The following is a 20,858-nucleotide window of genomic DNA, read 5'->3' on the forward strand; positions in this document are numbered from 1 at the left end:
TATACACACACACACACACACACACACACACACACACACACACACACACACACACACACACACACACACACACACACACACACACACACACACACACACACACACACACACACACTTCACCTGATTCGGTCATTTGAAAATAGCCAATCTACAAGGTCACATGTGAGCTTGTAGATTGGCAATTTTCAAAATATTTGTATACATAAAATAAAAATAAATGGTACATTCTGCATTTAGTGATCTCTTTCTCCTTTTGTTACATTTAGTACATTTTGATGGCAAAGGTTTTGTACTTTCACCCAAGTAGGCCCTACAGTTCTGTAGACATTGCAGTATTGATACTTGTACTATAATACGTATAAGCTTTGAGTACTTTTTTCCACCACTTTGTGGAGAAATAACGCGGCGACCTGCAGAGAGAGACTGGCTGTGCTTTCTATGACCTCTCTAACATCTTTAAAGATCAGAGAACCATTTGATATTGGAGGCCACAGCTTCCCTCTCCTCTCCTCTCCTCTCCTCTCCTCTCCTCTCCTCTCCTCTCCTCTCCTCTCCTCTCCTCTCCTCTCCTCTCCTCTCCTCTCCTCTCCTCTCCTCTCCTCTCCTCTCCTCTCCTCTCCTCTCCTCTCCTCTCCTCTCCTCTCCTCTCCTCTCGATATGGGAGGCCACAGCTCCTCTCCTCTCCTCTCCTCTCGATATGGGAGATCATAGCTCCTCTCCTCTCGATATGGGAGGCCACAGCTCCTCTCCTCTCTTCTCCTCTCGATATGGGAGGCCATAGCTCTCCTCTCCTCTCCTCTCCTCTCCTCTCCTCTCCTCTCCTCTCCTCTCCTCTCCTCTCCCCTCCCCTCCCCTCCCCTCCCCTCCCCTCCCCTCCTCTCCTCTCCTCTCCTCTCCTCTCCTCTCCTCTCCTCTCCTCTCCTCTCCTCTCCTCTCCTCTCCTCTCCTCTCCTCTCCTCTGCTCTCCTCTGCTCTCGTCCCCCCTCCCCCCTCCCCCCAGGACGGCAGCATGTCTCATCTCCCCCTGACAGGACAGGCTGTAATGACAGGAGTCTGGAGACTCCAGGGAGGCCAAGCAAGCATCAGAGCAGACAGACAGACAGACAGACAGACAGACAGGCAGACAGGCAGACAGACAGACAGACAGGCAGGCCATTACATAGAGCTCTCTCTGTTATAGTAATTATGTCAACATATTTTGAATTTAGCAGTGCATGGGGCGATGCCATGTAGAGAGACATTATAAGCACTCCTGGAGGGTGGAGAACTGCTGCGCGTGCGTGCGTTCGTGCGTGCATGTGTGTGTGTGTGCGTGCGTGCGTGCACCCCTTCCTCAGCCTGCCTTACGGTAAGTATCGGTGCCATATACGTGCAAATTATATGCAAATGATATGCAGTGTTTATATACAGTAGCAACAGTTGTCGTCTACGTCTGTCTAAAATGGGTTATAAATGGTCTAGGCTTAGCTTAGACGTTGATTAGCGGTTGTTTAAATGTCTATATGTAGACCGTCTATACATCTCTAAACCGCAACAATTATTTTTTTTACCAGTAATGACCATTTTAGACTATTTACACATATTTAGATGTCTAATGAAAATGAAAATTAAAAATGCTCAGTGGGCAGCACTGTTTTTTTATAGCAAATAATAGTGATTTTAGTTTCAGTCAGTCTCTTGAATGGTTTTCAATTTGTTTTAGTCACATTTTAGTCACCTGGAATGTATCTAGTGTTTTAGTCGACTAAATGCCATAAGATTTTAGTAGAGTAAATCTACAGTTGATTTAGTCGAACATTTTTTTTTGGCGGGTTTTTACACTGCTATTTTATTGTAAAATGATTTGTACTGAATCTCTTGTCCAGTAGTCCCTTCTTAACATTTTAGCCTTATTTGTTGACGAATTTGTCTGTATATTTAGTGTTAGTTTTAGTCATCATAATGTATAGCTTAGTTTTTATTTAGTTTCCATTTAGTTTTCGTCAGTGGAAAACAGTAGTCAACCAACATCTTTCGTCTTAGTATTAGTCGACGAAATCAACACTGGTGGGCAGTATGTGGTTATAATTTAAGTGCTCCTTTCTTGTCTTTTCTTCTTTATTTGATATTGTCTGTTTTGTTAGTTTGTTGTGTCTTGGTTGTACTTTGTCCTTTGTATCTGTAGAAGTGCCTCCAACCTTTAACATCAATCATTCTGTTACTATATCCTTCCACGTTCTGCAATATTTCTTTCAGTGAACTTTGTCTGATCTGTTGACAGAAACACTAGGCTAGGTCTAGGTCGTCACACACAGAGAGTCCGATGCAATCTGTCGTCATGCACTAATCCGTTTTATACCCATCTGTAAAACAAAAGGCTACATATGAGACTGCATGCTTTGATCAAACTTATAGTTTCATATGTGTGATGTCAAACTTTCAAACTAGGAAGGGTATGGCCTGGTGAGCCCATGCGCAAAATCTGTCTTGGAAGAGCCACCCATCGACTAATCTAATATACAGCAACCTTCCCGCGTTTCTTCACTCAAACTGGTGAGCTTCATTTTGATTGGCTTTTATTGATCTGAGCCTGAGGAAGGTCGCAAGACCGAAACGTTGCTCAATTAATAAAATTGCTCTGAACTAGCAAGTGGCAGTGTGCGGATGTCCCTTCTTCCACATTGTATACTCTTTGTCATCATCGCACCTGCTCCAAATTGCCTGCCGGGTGTGCGGAAGTCTTCTCTCTATATTGATCTGAGCCTCGACACGTCATCACGCAGCACGTTTTCGTTTTCAGGAAGTAATTAAAAAAATTGACCTTTTGATATAAAAACACACAAATGAGAATTTGCCCATTTTTTAGGCATCCATTGTTAGGTATGCCCATAATGATGACCACGGGTCTAAAAGTGTGAAAAACTTATTTTTCATTTCACTACAACTTTAAAGGGATCCCTGGCTGATTAGACAAAATAATATGCCTTCATACATTATAATTGCCCTCTATAACAAAATAAAACTCTTAAATATTGTAGGCCAATTTATTAAAAAAAAAATGGGTAATCTTTCACTCCATAGGGACTGCTTCCGTCACAGGTTGATGATGTCATAATGTCTATGTGTGATCCAGACCTATATGGAATGTATGGAATGCACATGCTAATAAAAAAATCACAATCACAACTCCCCTCCTATCTCCTTATTAGCATGTGCATTCCATATATTCCATTTGAAATGTAGAGTACCTAACCCGAGGACAATTACAATGCATATTAATGCACGCGTGTCTTATTAGCCAGGAATACATCCATTCAATGCCTGTGCATGCATTGCACATTAGAAAGTCATATCAGAACACCACTACTACCATCTGTATGCAGTGTAATAGTAACTATTTTGAATCTGATGCATAGAAGTGAAAACCCATGGAAGTTAGGAGTGTGGTCTGTTGTTTGCAGCTTTCCCCCGGCCGCCAGATGATGATGATGCAGTCCTATATATATATATATATTATATATATATATATAGATATATATATACTGCTGTGTCTGATTGCCAACTGGAGAAGAAAATATTAACTTCCCTGGCAGAGTAAATCACAGGTGTGCAAAGTGCTCCGACTGCCATCCGACTCGGGGAGGGGGCTCGGAAATTACAGCCTGGCTTTTCTTACCTCACCCTCATGTTAATCACACAGGGCTGCACTGGGTTTACAATTGGTGTAAATCATCAGTGTGCTCTCTCTCTCTCTCTCTCTCTCTCTCTCTGGCGGCCATGTTGCCATCAACATGCCCCCATCGATTAATGCTCGGTTCAAATCCTGAGTGTTAATTTAACTTTGCATACAAGTGGAACCAAATGGACCATTAATTTGCACTCTCTCGACAGTGGTGTAAATTAACGTTTTATTTATGTACGTAAGCACTGTACTTAAGTACAATTTGGAGGGATTTGTACTGCACTTGAGCATTTCCATGAATTTCGAGTAGTTTTACTTCTGCTCCACTACTACATCTCAGAGGCAAATATTATACTTTTTTACTCCACTACATCAATTTGACAACTTTAGTTACTAGTTACTTTGTAGATTTTGATTATTATTACAAAACATACATGAATCACTTGAAATTAGCAGATCTACAAGCTCACAATGTGTCTATTTTCAAAAGTTTGTATACATTTGAAAACTTGAAATTTTGCACAATGAGTACTTTTACTTGTGGTACTTTAAGTACATTTCGATGTCAAAACTTTTGTACTTTTACTAAAGTACATTTTTAATTCTGGACTTTCATGTGTAATGGAGTAGTTCCACATTGAGGTATTGATATCACTGAGAGGCAAATTAAACACAGAAGACTTCAACTGTGCAAGACAAGAGACTATCTCTGTGCAAAATTAATGTGCAGCCCCACACATGCACGCACGGACGCATGCAAGCACGCACGCACGCATGCATGCACGGCGTTCGTTCGTTCTGCTGATATGTGCAACAGCATGATTGAAATTAGCTTTCTAAAATCTGTTTGCTCATACTTTGGGGCCTTGGCCGTAAATAATACCGCCGTGACTCGATGATTTAACCTGAAACAATCACTCCTCTGGCCAACTGCTGATAATGTGCATTTTCTCACATTACTCAGCCTGCATTATTTCCACTGTCCTTGATTGGGAAGTATTTGGAGAACTGTTTGAGTGCATTATGATGTGCACAGATTGGGCACTCACACACACCGCACGCACGCACACACACACACAGACACGGACACACCCACACGCACGAGCACAGGGCTCGAAGGACAGTCCACGAAGATGACTTTGCACTGATTTCCCCCAGACCATGGGGAGGGGATTTTTTTTAATCTTCTTAAAGATATTTATTTCATTATCTACCACACGGTATTAAAAGCGAGACAAGACGTTTATACTGCATGGCTTTTTGAATTTTATGGCACAGTAAAAGTGGTTTAAAGGAAATGAAACGTGTTGTTTAACAGTCCTGGTTTTGCTCAAGTGAGTCAACCGACGGTGCAATTCATTTCACGGGCTGATTCTTATACCAATCGTCTTTAATTCAAGTCAAGTCACGTTTATTTTTTACTGCGCAGGTGGTCAGTGTTAACAGCAGCTTGTTATTGTTACTGTACAAATGGATCTTAACCCCTTTCGGGCGGGAACCCCTTTTGGTGTTTTAAGCACTGTTATACTTCAGCTATTGAAAAATAGCAGATCAACAAGCTCATGGCGCGGCACCGAGTGTCGCACTACGAGCTTGTAGGTCTGCTATTTTTGAAAAATCGTGAAAATGTGTCACAAATTTGGAATATATATTCTTTCAGAGCGAACATTTTCAACTCAAATGTTTGCTTCTGGGGTCCTTGACATGAAATTGTTTGAGAACCAGTGACTTAGAAACAGAGGTTTTTCAGAAAACTGTCATGATTTATATCACTGCACAAGAAGCATGGAATATACAGATATTACAGGAAACTCCCGTTTCCTGTAATTTCCAACAAACTTTCCAACAAACTCCGTTAAACTCCCGAATTGTACCATCACACCTGTATATTACCGGATATAAACTGTATATGCCTGCTAAACTTGAGGTTTACGGGCAAAATACAGTGCCCATAATTGATGTTGACCTTGTTAAGCACATTGCTTAATAATAATAATAATTATAATTATAATAATCATAAATTATCAACTCGGAGCCCATTTGTGTTAACAACGCCCAGGGTAATTTAATCCATTAAATCAGAGCGCCGAGAGATTAATAGAAGCGGAGCACATTTAGCGACGGTCCCGATGCTATCCCGGATGTGGCTAAAGTATAGATGTAGCCTTCTCATTCCGTACAATCTGTTCCGGAATTTGGGAACTGTAACAGTCGTAACTTGTGCTTACCACACATTGACATTTAAACAAATACCCCCGACTGTATAAGGAACACAGAAATGGTCATAATGATGGATTTGTAAACTGTTCCCCACATGCTATGAGCATTTTGACACACTGTTGGAAGACAGAGCTGTACTTTGGCAAGCACAGCAGATGCTGGGGCTGCTTACGGCCCATTTACAAGAGATCTGATTCAACATTAACAGTAAATCAATTTGCTGTTTTCTCCCTAAACATTATTTAACATTCCAACTGTGTTAATGTGGCTAAAAAACGAAAACCTGCACTAACAAAAAAATAATAGTATTTTGGTCTATTGTGAAGTTTCATTAGAGCCGACTTGTGGTTGAAAATACTGGGAGGGGTCACAATATATGGAGGAATGCATATTGGCGATGTCGGGCAGAAACCTTGTATCTCCATATTTTAACTTTTTGAGGGGTGCTAGCCCCTCCTATGTCCCGCTTTGAGGGTTTGTTTTAAACACAAACATTGTTTTGCTACCGTTTCACATGACATAGTTTTGAGTGTTTGTGCACATTAAATGTGAGGACAAATTGTGATTATCCAGAATGAGATGATGTATGATGAGCGCCCCTCAATTCACATGGGTGTGATTTTTTTTTTTGCATTATTCGTAGCATGCCCACTAGCAGCGTTGCTATTTTTATGATTTTGTCTCTTTGGACATAGACAAAATGCTTCTCTACAGGCCCTCTGCATGTGTGATACAATACAGTGTCTTACACAAAGACATATTTTTTCAAGCAAAGCAAAATATTTAAAGTAAATTTTCACTCATGTGCGTGGGTGTGTGCGTGCGCGTGTGCGTGTTATCATCACCAGTGCCATTTAATGACTTACACATGGCACCTTTAGCTGCCCTAAATTGCCATGTCACTGTTATATCAAAGACGGTGTGTCAGCCATGTCTTCGTAAGATAAGGGACACCTTGTTTGCTCGAGTTCTCCATAAGCTACTGAAATCCATGTCGATGCTATTACTCCTCACACAGATTAATATATCCATGTCCATGCTATATTCCTCCTCACACAGATTCATATATCCACAGCGGTTCAGACTGTGACATTATATGCTATGTGATGTGGTAAAGATAATAATCAATAGTCATCACCGCCACGTTCATAATCATATAACGCCTCGTTATACTGTGTGTATCAATGGTGATGCCAGGCCATGTCCAATTGGTTATAAGAAAATGCGTTTGTGAATCATAAAACAATATATAACAATACCAATTTGAATTACGTATATTGATTTTCAAATATCACTATGCTCATGGTCCAATACATGGTTGGAGTGTAAGAATTATTAAGGGCACTTTAAATCAGTCTGTTAATAAGGTACATACAGCTCACTGGATTGTTTAAAAATATAAATACATTTCAGTGTTTTCAACACTTTTCATATCAAGGTCCATTATTTATTCTGCAGTTGAGTCACGGACCACCATGTGATGACATATAGGGCTGTATTTTGCGTGTCTTAAGTAACAGGTCTTATTACCTAACTTGAGTAAACTAAAGACCTGGAGGCGTGATCAATGCTCTTTGGCCACTCAGAATAGCCAAATTGGTATTGGACCCTCCAGGTCTTCAGTTACGGAGTACGGCTTGTGCACAAGCTCAATCCCAGACTGGGAATACTCGTCTAAAACTTCTACAATACAATTGGCTTATGAGAGTGTACATCACACCAGTTAAACTCAATAAGTATAATTGTAATATTCCAGATGTATGCACCAGATGCGGTGAAGATAGAGGCACATTGTTCCACTGTCTATGGTCCTGTCCAAAATTGATGGTGTTTTGGGGGAAGGTCGGGCAGGAAATACAGAAGATTTTGTCGATAAATATTGTACCAGAACCCAGAGGGACACAAGATAAAGAGTAATGAACAAATGTTTATAGATATATGTCTTTTACAAGCTAAGAGAATGATAGCATTTACCTGGAAGAGGCGAGACAAACCAAGTATTACACAGTGGTTCAAGGAATTATGTTTATGTTTACATTTGGAAAAGATTGCATACATTCTTAAGGACAAACAAGAAAAGTTTCAGGAGGTGTGGGGACGTTTTATAAGTTACATAAAGAACAATAATTTGTCACATTTAATGGATGGAGCTGAAGAGGAGTAGTGCTGTTGTTGTTGTTTTGTTTTTTTGTGGTTATTGTTGTTTTGCTTTCTTTATACCAGTAATTGTCTTGTAATGTTTTGTATGTTTGTATTGTCAGTTGTGTGTGTAAAAAAGGAAAATAAATACATTGTTGAGAAAAAAAAGAAAGAAGAAGAAAACGGCAGGTTACAACACTTTTTTTTTTTGTTTTTCTTCTTTGTAATTATTTGTTTGGTCCAAAATATTGTGTTTGTTGTCATGATTTGTCACAACTCAAGTCGACGCTTATAAGGTAATGCATTGGGAATTATACGCTCTATAGCACACTTCATTAGTATTCATTGGCAGGTCTAGTTAATGTGTGAATTGCCTCGAAAACAATGGCTCGCAGCCAGCCATTATCACCTCAAGAAAGGCAAGCAGGGCAATATAGCAACACATTCCTTCACATCAGAAAAAAATAAAATAAAACACACGCTTTTCACATGGGGCTCCAAGGAGGAAGGGTTAATGGGGGCAATGCGCCCTTTTGCACTTCCATGGCGTCGACGGGGCCTATTGAAAGCTCTCAGTAATTTTCTACCGTGACTAGCCGTAGCAGACCATATTTCTATGGAAGCGTGCCATGCTGTATACACCCTGCTGTATATTCTGGCAGTATATACGCCTGATCAGGGTCTCTCTCTCTCTCTTTCCCACGATTTTCCTCCGTTCTTGAGCATTATCCGCGGTGCAACGTACGTCACGCATGCCTGCCTCCCCCCGAGGGGTCTGAGCTATACCGAGCTGGGCTGCTTATCTAGCCGGTGTGGTGTTCTGCATAAGTGCATTAACAGGCCAGAATGAATAAGTAGGGCCTCGTGTGCCACTGGAGAGAGGCTGACTCTTATTTACAGCCTAATGCTCGACGCTCTCAGTGGAAGATGGAGAGGTAAGCAGTTCCACCACACAGAGCTGTGTGACTGAAGAAATGCTCATGCATGGAGGAGGCCGCTTGCACAGAGCTATAGTGGACATTAGCTGGTTATGTATGCTAACAAATAAAATGCTCCACCCGTCCCAAACTCTTCTCCCTTCTGGCTCCAAGACTATGTGGAACGCCCTTCCCAGTGGCGTGCACAGACATTTAGAGGGGCAGGTGCTCAAGTGAAAAAAGGGCACCTTGTGCAGCGCGTGGAACCAGACGGTTGCCTACTTAATAGTGTGAGATTTGCCTAATTAATAGTGTGAGATTTATAGATTTTGGGGCCTAAATAATATATTAGAAGCTTTTTTTTATCAAGAATTGATCAATGTCACCACGGTCCACATACTGTACAGTGTAACTAGCACCACCTAGTGTCTATCTGGGCACGCCACTGGCACTTCCCATTGCAATCAGAACTGCAGACTCACTCCTAATCGTCCGCCGTAAAGTCTGAAAACCCACCTCTTCTCCACTCCATCTTATAGCCCGTATCACTTGCCATAGGCCTCGATGACCTTGCAGGCATAGGCTCGATTTATGTAACTTAGATAGATAGAATGTTATGTAGACCAGGGCTGGACTGGCCATAGGACGTACCGGGCATATTCCCGGTGGGCCGCTTGTTTGTGTGTGCCTCGACGGAGCGGGCGGTTATAATCAGCGGGGCACTGTACAGTTGTAGTTGTGATTTGTGCACGTACCTGGCTGTCGGGACTCGAGACTGGGAAATCCCCACTGCATGCACACTCGCCACAGACACTTCTGACTTCCTTCACGTTGTTAGCCTACAGCCCTATGCTCTAACAGAGCTGTTAGGGAGGCAGGGCACATCACACGTGTGCCTAATGCATATGGTATGGTGGCTGTGTGTGCTATAGCAGCAGACATCACCAGGCTCCGCCAAACTTCGTTCAACTCAACTGTCATTGCATCTCTGTATGTGTTTATAATTTTATTTTACAGACGGCACGGGTGAGCGGCGTGTGCCCCCCTTGCCTCTGGGCCCCCACGCAGTCGCGTTGTCTGCGTCACGGTAGTTACGCCGCTGCGGGCGGTATAGTTTCTGCTATCTGCACACTGGTTGTGGTGGGCTGGTCTGGGCCAAATTCGCACGAAAATGACCGGGCCGAATCTTTGTCCCAGTCCAGCCCTGATGTAGACATAGCACTAGAGTGCATAAGCATAGTTTAATTATGTAGAAATTCAGTCTATAGTTCAGATATCTATGGGTGACAACAGAACATCCACTTCGTTCAGATGCAGGTGCGTTGGGCGGAAGCAATCAACAGAAGCAATGATGAAAATAAAAACAGATCCACATGGTCTCACCTGTCTACGGAGGTCGCGGGTCTTCTTGGTCATCTTGTCGATAGCAGAGTTCAGAGGGTCACCTTTCTCCTTCCTGCCAGTCTGTGGAAGGAAGAAAAACATCAGGTTACATGTTTGACACACACACACACACACACACACACACACACACACACACACACACACACACACACATACACATACACATACACATACACATACACATACACATACACATACACATACACATACACATACACATACACATACACATACACACACACACACACACACACACACACACATACACATACACATACACATATACACACACACACACACACACACACACACACACACACACACACACACACACACACACACACACACACACACACACACACACACACACACACACACACACACACACACACACACACACACACAGACTTAATTCCCCTCAGCACCCTCATATTTGACTAACTACCTCAAAATAGTGAGCGACACCCACAGCCACAATACAAGAGGGAGCGAGAACAACGATCTGGTACCGCCCACTTTCAAAACACACATATGGGTAATTTCTCTGTCTACAGCACTGGCACCCAAGCGTGGGATGCCCAGGCTGACCCCCATTTCCTCAAACTAAGCTGATCACTTATGTGATAAAGCTGGACCGATTGGCCCGGAAGCAGACAAGTCCACGGATACATCTTTTATTTACCTCGGAAAGTGCGTTAAACACAAGCGACAAAACGCCAGCGACAATACAAAAATAAAATAATACTGGGCAAAAAGTAAAAGTTCCTATAATATTAAGGAAAAAAATACATACTTTGCTGGCTAAACTTTTAAGAAAACAACCAAAACAGGAACTCTGAGATACTGTTACAGGCTATTATGCCTCCTTCATTGAGGCCCTGCTCATCGCAGCTCTCCCCTGATGTAATCTCTCACTGGCCTCAAGTCACACTGAACAGTCACACCCATGCAGCATTCCTGCTCTTAAACAATACATATAGGCGCCATGAAACTGTACTTGGCACCCTCCAATCTAGAGAGGAGTGCCAGCAGTGCTGAGGAGAGACAGGTGACAAACATAATGCAACTTCAGTGTCAAAATAAATACAGATATAAACATATTTAAAGCTCTTTCAATCATTGTGTTAATTACTAAAAATCTCATTTGTACAACATATGAACCGTACACTTCCAATCCAGCTGTTGTTGTCAATTGATCAAGTTGACGTAGCCCTGTGGTCTCATGCATGCCAAGGTCCTTTGATATTGTTATTGTCTAAAGGGCATGGCCTCATTGGGCTGCCCCATGATCTTTGATATTGTTATTGTCTAAAGGGCAGGGCCTCATTGGGCTGCCCCATGATCTTTGAAAACAGGCCTGGAAATCCACCTTTCATTCATTGATTGATTTATTAACAGTTTGCATAATTACAGTACATTTCAAGTACAACTCAATACAAAAAACTGTTAACAGTGAGCGGACACCTACACTTGCATTACACTTGTTTACAAATATGGGGCCCACCATTTTAAATTCATCAAAACATTTAGAGATGTACGAATATACACATCTATAGTCAAAACAGGAAATCATCATTTTCAGCAGTATATATATATATATATATACACACTTGCGGGGGTTCGAGGGGGTCGATCCCCAGCTAAATTATAGTTAGTAACCAAATGGACCCTTATGGGTCTGTAACTTAGAGAGTGTACACTCTCAGAGTTAAAATAACAATGATTTTAAAATATAAATTGGGTCCCAGAGATAAAAATGGCATTACATCGAGGGCTGTCCGTGGCCTAACGCATGTCAAACTGGAGGGTCCTTGAAATGAAAATGGTGCTAGAACCATTACAAATATTCTCTTATGGAGCACCTTGGCATATCTTTTCAAGCGGGGGTCCGCAGGAAAATAAGTGTTCATCGGGGGTCCTTGACATGAAAAAGTTTGGGAACCACTGTCATATGTCATTGCGGATGCCTCCACCTGCACCAACTATTTGCATTTTGCAGTTTACCTCCCTGTCCGGAATCATATTGCATGTGGATGCAGACTTTGAAGCAATTTAATGTTGAATTATATATTAACGCATTTTGAGAGGTCACAGTGCATGATCTTTGGCCACCCATACTTCTAATCACTTTCTTCTGGATGTCATCTATGCCAAATGTCATGCATTTCGGGGCATGCCTTCCAAACTGGTCTAAGTGCTTAATTTACAATTGCTGCCTTTACGAATTCATTTCAAATATATAAAGTTGAAACAACGTTTCCATACGCTGTATGTTAGCTGTCTATAATGACATACCCCTCACATACGTATAATTTAGATTGCAGGATGTCGTCCCGTATAATCCGTTATGAATCAAATATTGACCCGAGTGACTCAGAGAGAAAGAACACGGTGACAAGGCGGCCCTTTTTAATTGTTATAGGAGATAATTAATGGCATGCTGTGTTGACCGCACGCTGCTACGGCTCCCTCAGGCCCTCTCCGTCAGACAGTCCACAGCTGCTGGCAGTCACAAGTGTCAACAACAGCCCATACTTAAACAGCAATAACCCTTCTGCCTTCTCTTATTGCTTAGCTCTCCGTCCCGTGTGAAGGACACACCGCCGTCATCTGTGAATGTGTCAGGAATGAGTACGGAGGAGCACCCAAATGAAAGCAGGCAGCCGGATGCAGAGCAGATGGCCTACGTACAACATGAAATTAAACTTTTCCCCTCGCTGTATACGTTTCTTTTCCCTTTTTACCTCCTTTATGATGAATTCCTGTTCTGTTCTTTGGCTATATAGAAGTGTCTATTTGTACGTCTCTAAATGTTTTGATGAATTGAACAAGGTGGAACCTCTTGTGAATGTATAATGCTTTATTGGGTCGTTTGTATTGAGTTGTGCTTGTAATGTACTGTAATTCTGCAAACTGTTAAAATATATTTCAATCAATCAATCAAACCTTTCCATTTTTTTTAGTTTTTTTAGCTCCCCTGCGTGTTTTCTATCTCCACAAATTCGCAATTTTGAACAATCAGGGTTTTATGGAAATTGCTCTCAGGAACAGCTCAACTGATTTGGTCCTACGCGTGATGTCATCAGTATCTACTTTGTATAATTCCTCCCCCACTTCAGTCTTCAGTTCCACATTTGCATTTCCACTCTGTTTACAATGTCAGCCGTTGTTGATTTTCCAAGCTGGCATGGAATGGAAACAAGCCCATGGGTTTATCTAGCGTCAGTATTATAATGACTCAAAGATTAAATAATTTGCATATCAGTGACCCCATCACCACTTGCCATCGCCACTTGACCTCGTCACATTTGTGAAGACGGCTCTGGCGTGTTTTTTCGTGCAAAACGAATGCTTGCAAATGATTCAGAATCATGAATAACCTCTAGTTTGACACGTCACTAAATTTGTGCCTTATATACAGTAGGTTTTCAATAGTTCAACCCCTGAATTTACCATGATCCAAAATGTATATGATTGTTATTTAGATGACCCTAAGAATCATTAAAAAAAACCTTGAACGATTACTATTGCAACCTTTTGGGTCAAATCTTAGATTGACTGCATGGCCTAAAGGCCCTTTTGCCAGCTTCACTTTTTATTTTATTTTTAAGTCCACATCAAAAAGCCTCTCCTGGGTCCTCTATATCTCTCCCGATAGAAGAAGGCCAGCCCCATGTCTCTTCTTCTTGAGGAGGTTGAGGAAAAGCCCACCTACAGCGTCTCACCAGATTCCAATAAACTTGTTATTGCTGTATACCATGTGGGAAGGAAGCAGTACTGCGTCACAGCTTGGTAAAGCTAAAGCTCAGCTGTATATGCGGAAACCACTGCAGACTCAGAGGGTGGAGAAATAGCCCTCACCGCATCAGCCTCGCCACTTCCATCAATCGAGCCACCTCTCCACCTCACAAGGCCTTCAGCGCCATTAAGGATGCTTCCCCGAACACTGGACTGATTTGCCCGCTTCACTCGGAGAGGCACGGGAGATACCTGCAGAATTGACTAAGCACTAAGCACTGCCTCAAGACGCATTCAAAATGCACTCTTGCACGTGTGATATCTGTGTAACCATAACATCCATCTATAAAGGCACCATGTCTCTGTACGTCTGTCTGTACGTCTGTAAATCCACGTAACTCCAGAACCATTCGCCCCACCGACTTCAAATTCGACACACACGACCCACACCCCCACAGGGAGTGCAGTGCCCGGCGCCGAGTCGGTCGGACCCACGGTTGTCCAGAACCGCCACAAAAGGCCCCTGCCCATGCAGACTCATATACAGTATGGAGCTGGCCTTTTCTGACATCACAACACTCCATATTTGGGCATGCATGACACAGAACTCCATAATAGGAATAAAGGGAGACAGATACAGAAATCTCGGTGCTCTACAGCCGGGCAAAGGTCTAGTTCTAATAATACCACGGACAGGACAGGGCGATAATATTACTGCCATTTGAAAGGTGCTTTTGAATTCCCCCGTGGGCACTAGCCCTCTTTATATCGGCAAGTGACTGATTAAAATGCCCACCTCTCAATTTTGCAGCTCATTGTGATAAAAGTGATAACCTTTTTAATAGAGGCTACACTTTCAAGACGGCATCATTAGCGACGCGTGTCGAGCTTTTGAACAGCTGATTAGGCAGTTTAAAGTAATTAGGTTTCTACTGTAGTTTCTTGCAATGGGGATCCAAGGGTCCACGTTGGATCTAGAAAGACAGGGCGATGTGGTTGAATTAAAGGCCTGCAGGTCAGGGCCAATGTACTTCTCAACATCGTTATTTGATATGCACTGTATAGCAACAAGACAACACGTCCTTATCTAATATATACCTAATCTTGCATCACATTTTGACACGTTCACGTCTAAAAAGAGATGTAGCCTACTGTACTGTCGGAGGCTTTTGCCAATAAACAAAACAAAATCAAACAACAAAAGGCTGTCGGTCTTTGCTTGTGCAAACGCTCACTGGCCATGCTTATCTTCACAAGTGTGTGTGTGTGTGTGTGTGTGTGTGTGTGCGTGCGTGCGTGCGTGCACGCGTGCGTGCGTCAGAGTTTGCAAGATGATCAACAGACTGACTGTCTTGTATATGAGACAGAGGGATTCTGTCAAAGGAGAATATACCACAGAATACAAAATTAATTGGCTCGTTGCCAAGCAACCATGCAGTGCCGGGGAAGGAACACTGTTACGTTATAGTGCTATAACGAACAGTCATCCGGCTCTACAGCCCTGATGACATACGGTAGGCACATATTGATCTACGTCGCCCATGGATGCGCCGGGGGAGTGACGGCCCACACTGGCCTTGCCTACTTAACGACAGCCTTCTGTGTGATCCAGTTTGGACCCGCAGTCCTTAAAAGTTGAATGAGACCGCCTACAATTAAACCCTCCTTCTGCACCATGCTCCTTGCTCTCCCACGCATTGCACGTTGTCGTTCACTTCCCTGTTTACCGTTCACAAAGAAAGGCTCGGCGCGCGTAATCTAACCTATTCTGCGCGGGAACCCCTTTTGGTGTTAGCATCATGTTATGCTTTAGCTATTGAAAAATATTTTAGAAAAATCGAAGAACGACTGACATTTTTAGAATCTGATCTCAGGTCAGAATGGGTTCATCAGACCAGTGTGTGTCCAGTGGAAACCTCGTATGAATCTGATCTCAGGTCAGATCGGCTTACAGAGTAGCAGCCATATCTTCCCGGCATCTTACCGAGCTTCTATTTTGAAATAAATCCTGGCGCTGATTGTGTTAACAAATGCTAGGTTCACTACTACTACTACCAGCCCTTTAGGGCGAGAAGCGACCTAAAGGGCGAGGTCGCAGGCATGCATCTGCCTTAGGTGACCTTAGGCAGACTGCTGGGCGAGCACTAGCACTTTGGCATGGGGGGCGGAGGGGGTCAGATCATATGGAATGAATTCTGTACTGGCCATATATGGAGTGTGTCCTGAGTGTACAGGGTTTGATGAGGTCTGATCAATATATGGAATGTCAGAACAGGTCCGCTCCATATATGGGGATCTAAGAGTTAGCAGCGGCATGCAGTGTGCCGGGCCTTAATTTCCGGGCCCGTTGAGAACTTTAGCTTTGCGCCGGCTGCGCTGTAATAACTTTGGGGAGGGCCCGTCTAGAGTTTGAATGGACAGGTACAGTATCGGTCAACAGGGAGACATCGAAGAGGAAGGACGAGGTGGGGGTGGATCAACATACCGTATGTAATGTCAGAACAGGTCAGCTCCATATATGGAGATCTAAGGGTTTGAAGCTCATGCATCCGATAAAATCTGGTAAATCCCACCTCAGTATACTTTGTACTGGTGGAATGCGGCACATTAGTCTAGTTTCTATATGTTGACGAAATTGTCAATACACTTAGTTTTAGTCATCGTAGCTTAGTTTTCATTTAGTTTTCGTCAGGGAAAAAATGTAATTTTTTTGTCTTAGCTTTAGTCGACAAAAACAACACAGGATGGTCAGTTATCTGTGCCTCTATGTCAAACCCATGTGTCTGCCTCCCTCCCTCTCTCTCCCTCCCTCCCTCCCTCTCTCCCTCAGTCAGTCAGTCAGTCATAGGACTGATATCTGCTCTCAAGCCCATGGGCTCGATGCAGAACGGAAATCCCTCAATGTGTCCATATATCCGTCAGCTTGATCATTCCCCCCCATCGGGGAGGTGAATGAAATTACAGAATAAATGAAAAGAGAGGTGATGATGAAATGGGATTACGGGGCGTCTCCTTGAATTCAGAGCAGTTGCTTTAAACGGATTGATCCCGCGTCCCTCGTGTCTTTGTGTGCTGAAGGTGTTTGCCGGCAGCCTGAAAACGGAACTTATAATTCGCCGCATAGCACTAAAGTATGTATGCTGCTGCTGTCTATGCTACATATCTGCTGTCTGTGAGCCGTTCGCCGAAAAAGGACCTTGTGCAAAGGCTCACTGGCCATGCTTATCTTCACAAGTGTGTGTGTGTGTGTGTGTGTGTGTGTGTGTGTGCGCGCGTGTGTGTTGCGTGTGCATCAGTGATACTCTGACTCTCTATCCCTACCTCCATCCCTCCGTCCATCCCTCCCTCACTACCTTGTTTTTTTTCTCTCTCTCCCGCACTCCTCTCTCAGACGTCACACACTGCTCATTTATTCACACACACACACACACACACACACACACACACACACACACACACACACACACACACACACACACACGCACACGCACACGCACACGCACACGCACACACACACACACACACGCACACACACACACACACACACACACACACACACACACACACACACCCTCTAACCTATTGTCAGCGTCTCCCCCTCTCCTCTCCTCTCCTCTCCTCCCTTCCCCTCGGTCTGTGCTCTCTCTCCATCTACTTGCCATTCTGTTCAGGCAGGATGGAAGCAGCATTTCTCTAGCATTAGGTTCAGGATGGAAGCAGCATTTCTTTAGCATTAGGTTCAGGATGGAAGCAGCATTTCTCTAGCATTAGGTTCAGGATGGAAGCAGCATTTCTTTAGCATTAGGTTCAGGATGGAAGCAGCATTTCTTTAGCATTAGGTTCAGGATGGAAGCAGCATTTCTCTAGCATTAGGTTCAGGATGGAAGCAGCATTTCTCTAGCATTAGGTTCAGGAAGGAAGCAGCATTTCTCTAGCATTAGGTTCAGGATGGAAGCAGCATTTCTCTAGCATTAGGTTCAGGATGGAAGCAGCATTTCTCTAGCATTAGGTTCAGAATGGAAGCAGCATTTCTCTAGCATTAGGTTCAGAATGGAAGCAGCATTTCTCTAGCTGTAGGTTCAGGATGGAAGCAGCATTTCTCTAGCATTAGGTTCAGGATGGAAGCAGCATTTCTCTAGCATTAGGTTCAGAATGGAAGCAGCATTTCTCTAGCTGTAGGTTCAGGATGGAAGCAGCATTTCTCTAGCATTAGGTTCAGGATGGAAGCAGCATTTCTCTAGCTGTAGGTTCAGGATGGAAGCAGCATTTCTCTAGCATTAGGTTCAGGATGGAAGCAGCATTTCTCTAGCTGTAGGTTCAGGATTAGTCTTGCGTTACCAGACTAATTGACTCTCACAATTTCCAAACGCTTCATCATACAGTCTGGACCAACGGAAGAGCTGTCATGAGTAAGCGATAAAGCGGAAGTGGAGCCTCCCACTATACCGTTTTGCACAAACTTATTTGAACATAAATCATCTAAACATGTTGCTTAGCAGAAAATAAAATACAAAAATAAAATGTGAATGTAAAGATATTTTAAAAATATATTTTCGTGAACTGAAATGGCAGCTTCCTTACTCAGCTCACGGGGGCTATAGTTCCAGACTATATATAGCATTCGGAGATTGTGGAATAGTTGTCTGGCTACGCGACACTAGTTCAGGATGGAAGCATTTCTCCATGGCGTTCCACAGCTATGCTGCTGCCTCCACCACTAGACCACTGTTTCCCAGGGAACAAGTTGTGGGTCACATAGACCAATTTGTATGGGTCACGACTCGAATATAAATACCACATTATTTCTTTTCCTACAGAAATATATAAATATTTTAAAGGACCTATAACATAAAATTCAACTTTTTCAATTACTTTTGTGTTTTTGGTGCTCCCATATGTGTTTTCTATCCCCACAAATAACCAATTTTTAACAATCAGGCTTTCATATCATATTGGTGCTTTAATGGAAATTGCTCTCAGGAACAGCTCAACTGATTTTGGTCTCATCGTGATGTCATCAATGTCACCCCGCTTTGTATAATTCCTAGTCTTCTTCAGTCTTCAGTTCCAAATTTGCATTTCCACTTTATTTAAAATGTCCACCATTGTTGATTTTCCAAGCTGGCATGGAATGGAAACAAGCCTGGTTTTTATCTAGCATCAGTATTATAATTACTCAAATATTAAATAATCTGCATATCAGCACCCCCACCCCCTCAGGACATTGTGGTACTGCAGCTAAAACTGCTTTCGAAGTCCAGAAAGAAATGACAAGGACTGGTTATATCAGAGTGGTGATTGAGGATCAAACCATTAGAAATAACTTTGAGGGACATAGACAATATGATATTAAATATTAAAAGCAGTTTTAAAATGCATGTTATTTGCGCTTTAAAATATTTTGTTTTTGAAAGAATTTTACAAACAAACAAAAAAACCTCTATAAATACAAATAATAATAATTGAGAAGTATAGGCGCGCCGCGTTGCGATCTTGTAGATCTGCTATTTTCACTGATTTGGGCAAACAACTAATCTCTCTTTAAAAAGTTTAGGAACCTCCCCCCCCCCCCCCCCCCCCCCTCTCTCTCCCCCCCCCCCCCCCCCCCTCTCTCTCTCTCTCTCTCTCTCTCTCTCTCTCTCTCTCTCTCTCTCTCCTCTCTCTCTCTCTCTCTCTCTCTCTCTCTCTCTCTCTCTCTCTCTCTCTCTCTCTCTCTCTCTCTCTCTCTCTCCCTCCCCCCTCGTGTCCCTCTCTCGCCCTCCTTGCTCTTAAACTACATGTCACAATCCTTGGCTTCCTGCCCAACACACTTAATAATAATAATACCCTGGCGTGCCAACCCCCGCCATCCACACCCATCCTTATACCTCCCTCTACTTTCTATTTTTAAACCCCTGCATCTCTGCATCGTGTCCTGTGATAGGTCAATGCATCGTGTCCTGTGATAGGTCCCTGATCTCTGTATCGTGCCCTGTGATAGGTCCCTGCATCTCTGCATCATGTCCTGTGATAGGTCCCTGCATCTCTGCATCATGTCCTGTGATAGGTCCCTGCATCTCTGCATCGTGTCCTGTGATAGGTCCCTTTGCCGATGTGAGTGAGTCGTGTGTTTTTAGGAACACAAAATCTATCCGTAAAGCAAGTGACAGCAATTATGGTCATCAAGGTTGATTCTCCAACATCTTTTTTTTCTTTGTTTTTTTACAAACCTACCTTCTATGATGTCACTGAGCATCATGAATAAGGTACTGAAAGACCCTGAAAATTACAAAAATATAACTGTCCGGGTGAAAATCACCTGTGTGAAATGTTCCAGGGTTAAATCCCTGTTCGTATATTGCACTCAGAGCCGGACTAACAATGGAACTAGGTGGAGCTTAAGCGCCAGGGCCCGAAGCTTGCAGGGCCTGGTACGAGACTATAGGTACAGCTGTTGCTTCTTTGGAAAAATATAACGCAACATAAGAACCGCTAGTGTTTTTGGTCTTCTCGTCTGACAGTTTCTGTAGCAGTTTTCGGGAGGGGGGGGAGCAGTCTGTTTGGGGGGGTTCCCGACGGCTGCGCGTCGCTTCCTCCTCGAGGGGAAGCGAGTAAGCGACGCCGTCAGAAGCCCCCTCAATCAGGAAGGCCCCCCTCACTCAGACCGACCAACGTATGTTGTTGCGACAATAACATACAGCCTATGTAAGAGGAATATAAACAAGACTTTGGCGCAAAACTTAATATTTACCCTGCTCTAATGCAACAAAAGTGTGTTCTTACATCCTCCATTTCACGAT

At 43.1% G+C, this 20,858-nt stretch overlaps 1 protein-coding gene across 3 annotated transcripts in view; it reads right to left on the minus strand.

Moving 5' to 3' along the window:
* The window catches only part of ctnna2 (catenin (cadherin-associated protein), alpha 2), a gene marked incomplete at its 5' end in the record, with an annotated part of 572,500 nt that overhangs the window by 165,041 nt on the left and 386,601 nt on the right, over positions 1–20,858 (minus strand). For all 3 annotated transcript variants that reach the window (XM_083764543.1, XM_083764544.1, XM_083764542.1), the window contains one exon: positions 10,321–10,401. In XM_083764543.1, coding sequence (XP_083620669.1) covers positions 10,321–10,401 — 81 coding nt within the window. The remainder of the gene's footprint in view (positions 1–10,320; positions 10,402–20,858) is intronic.

Source organism: Protomyctophum parallelum, assembly GCF_964188405.1.
Source record: "Protomyctophum parallelum genome assembly, chromosome: 5".
In the NCBI taxonomy this organism is placed as follows: Eukaryota; Metazoa; Chordata; class Actinopteri; order Myctophiformes; family Myctophidae; genus Protomyctophum; species Protomyctophum parallelum.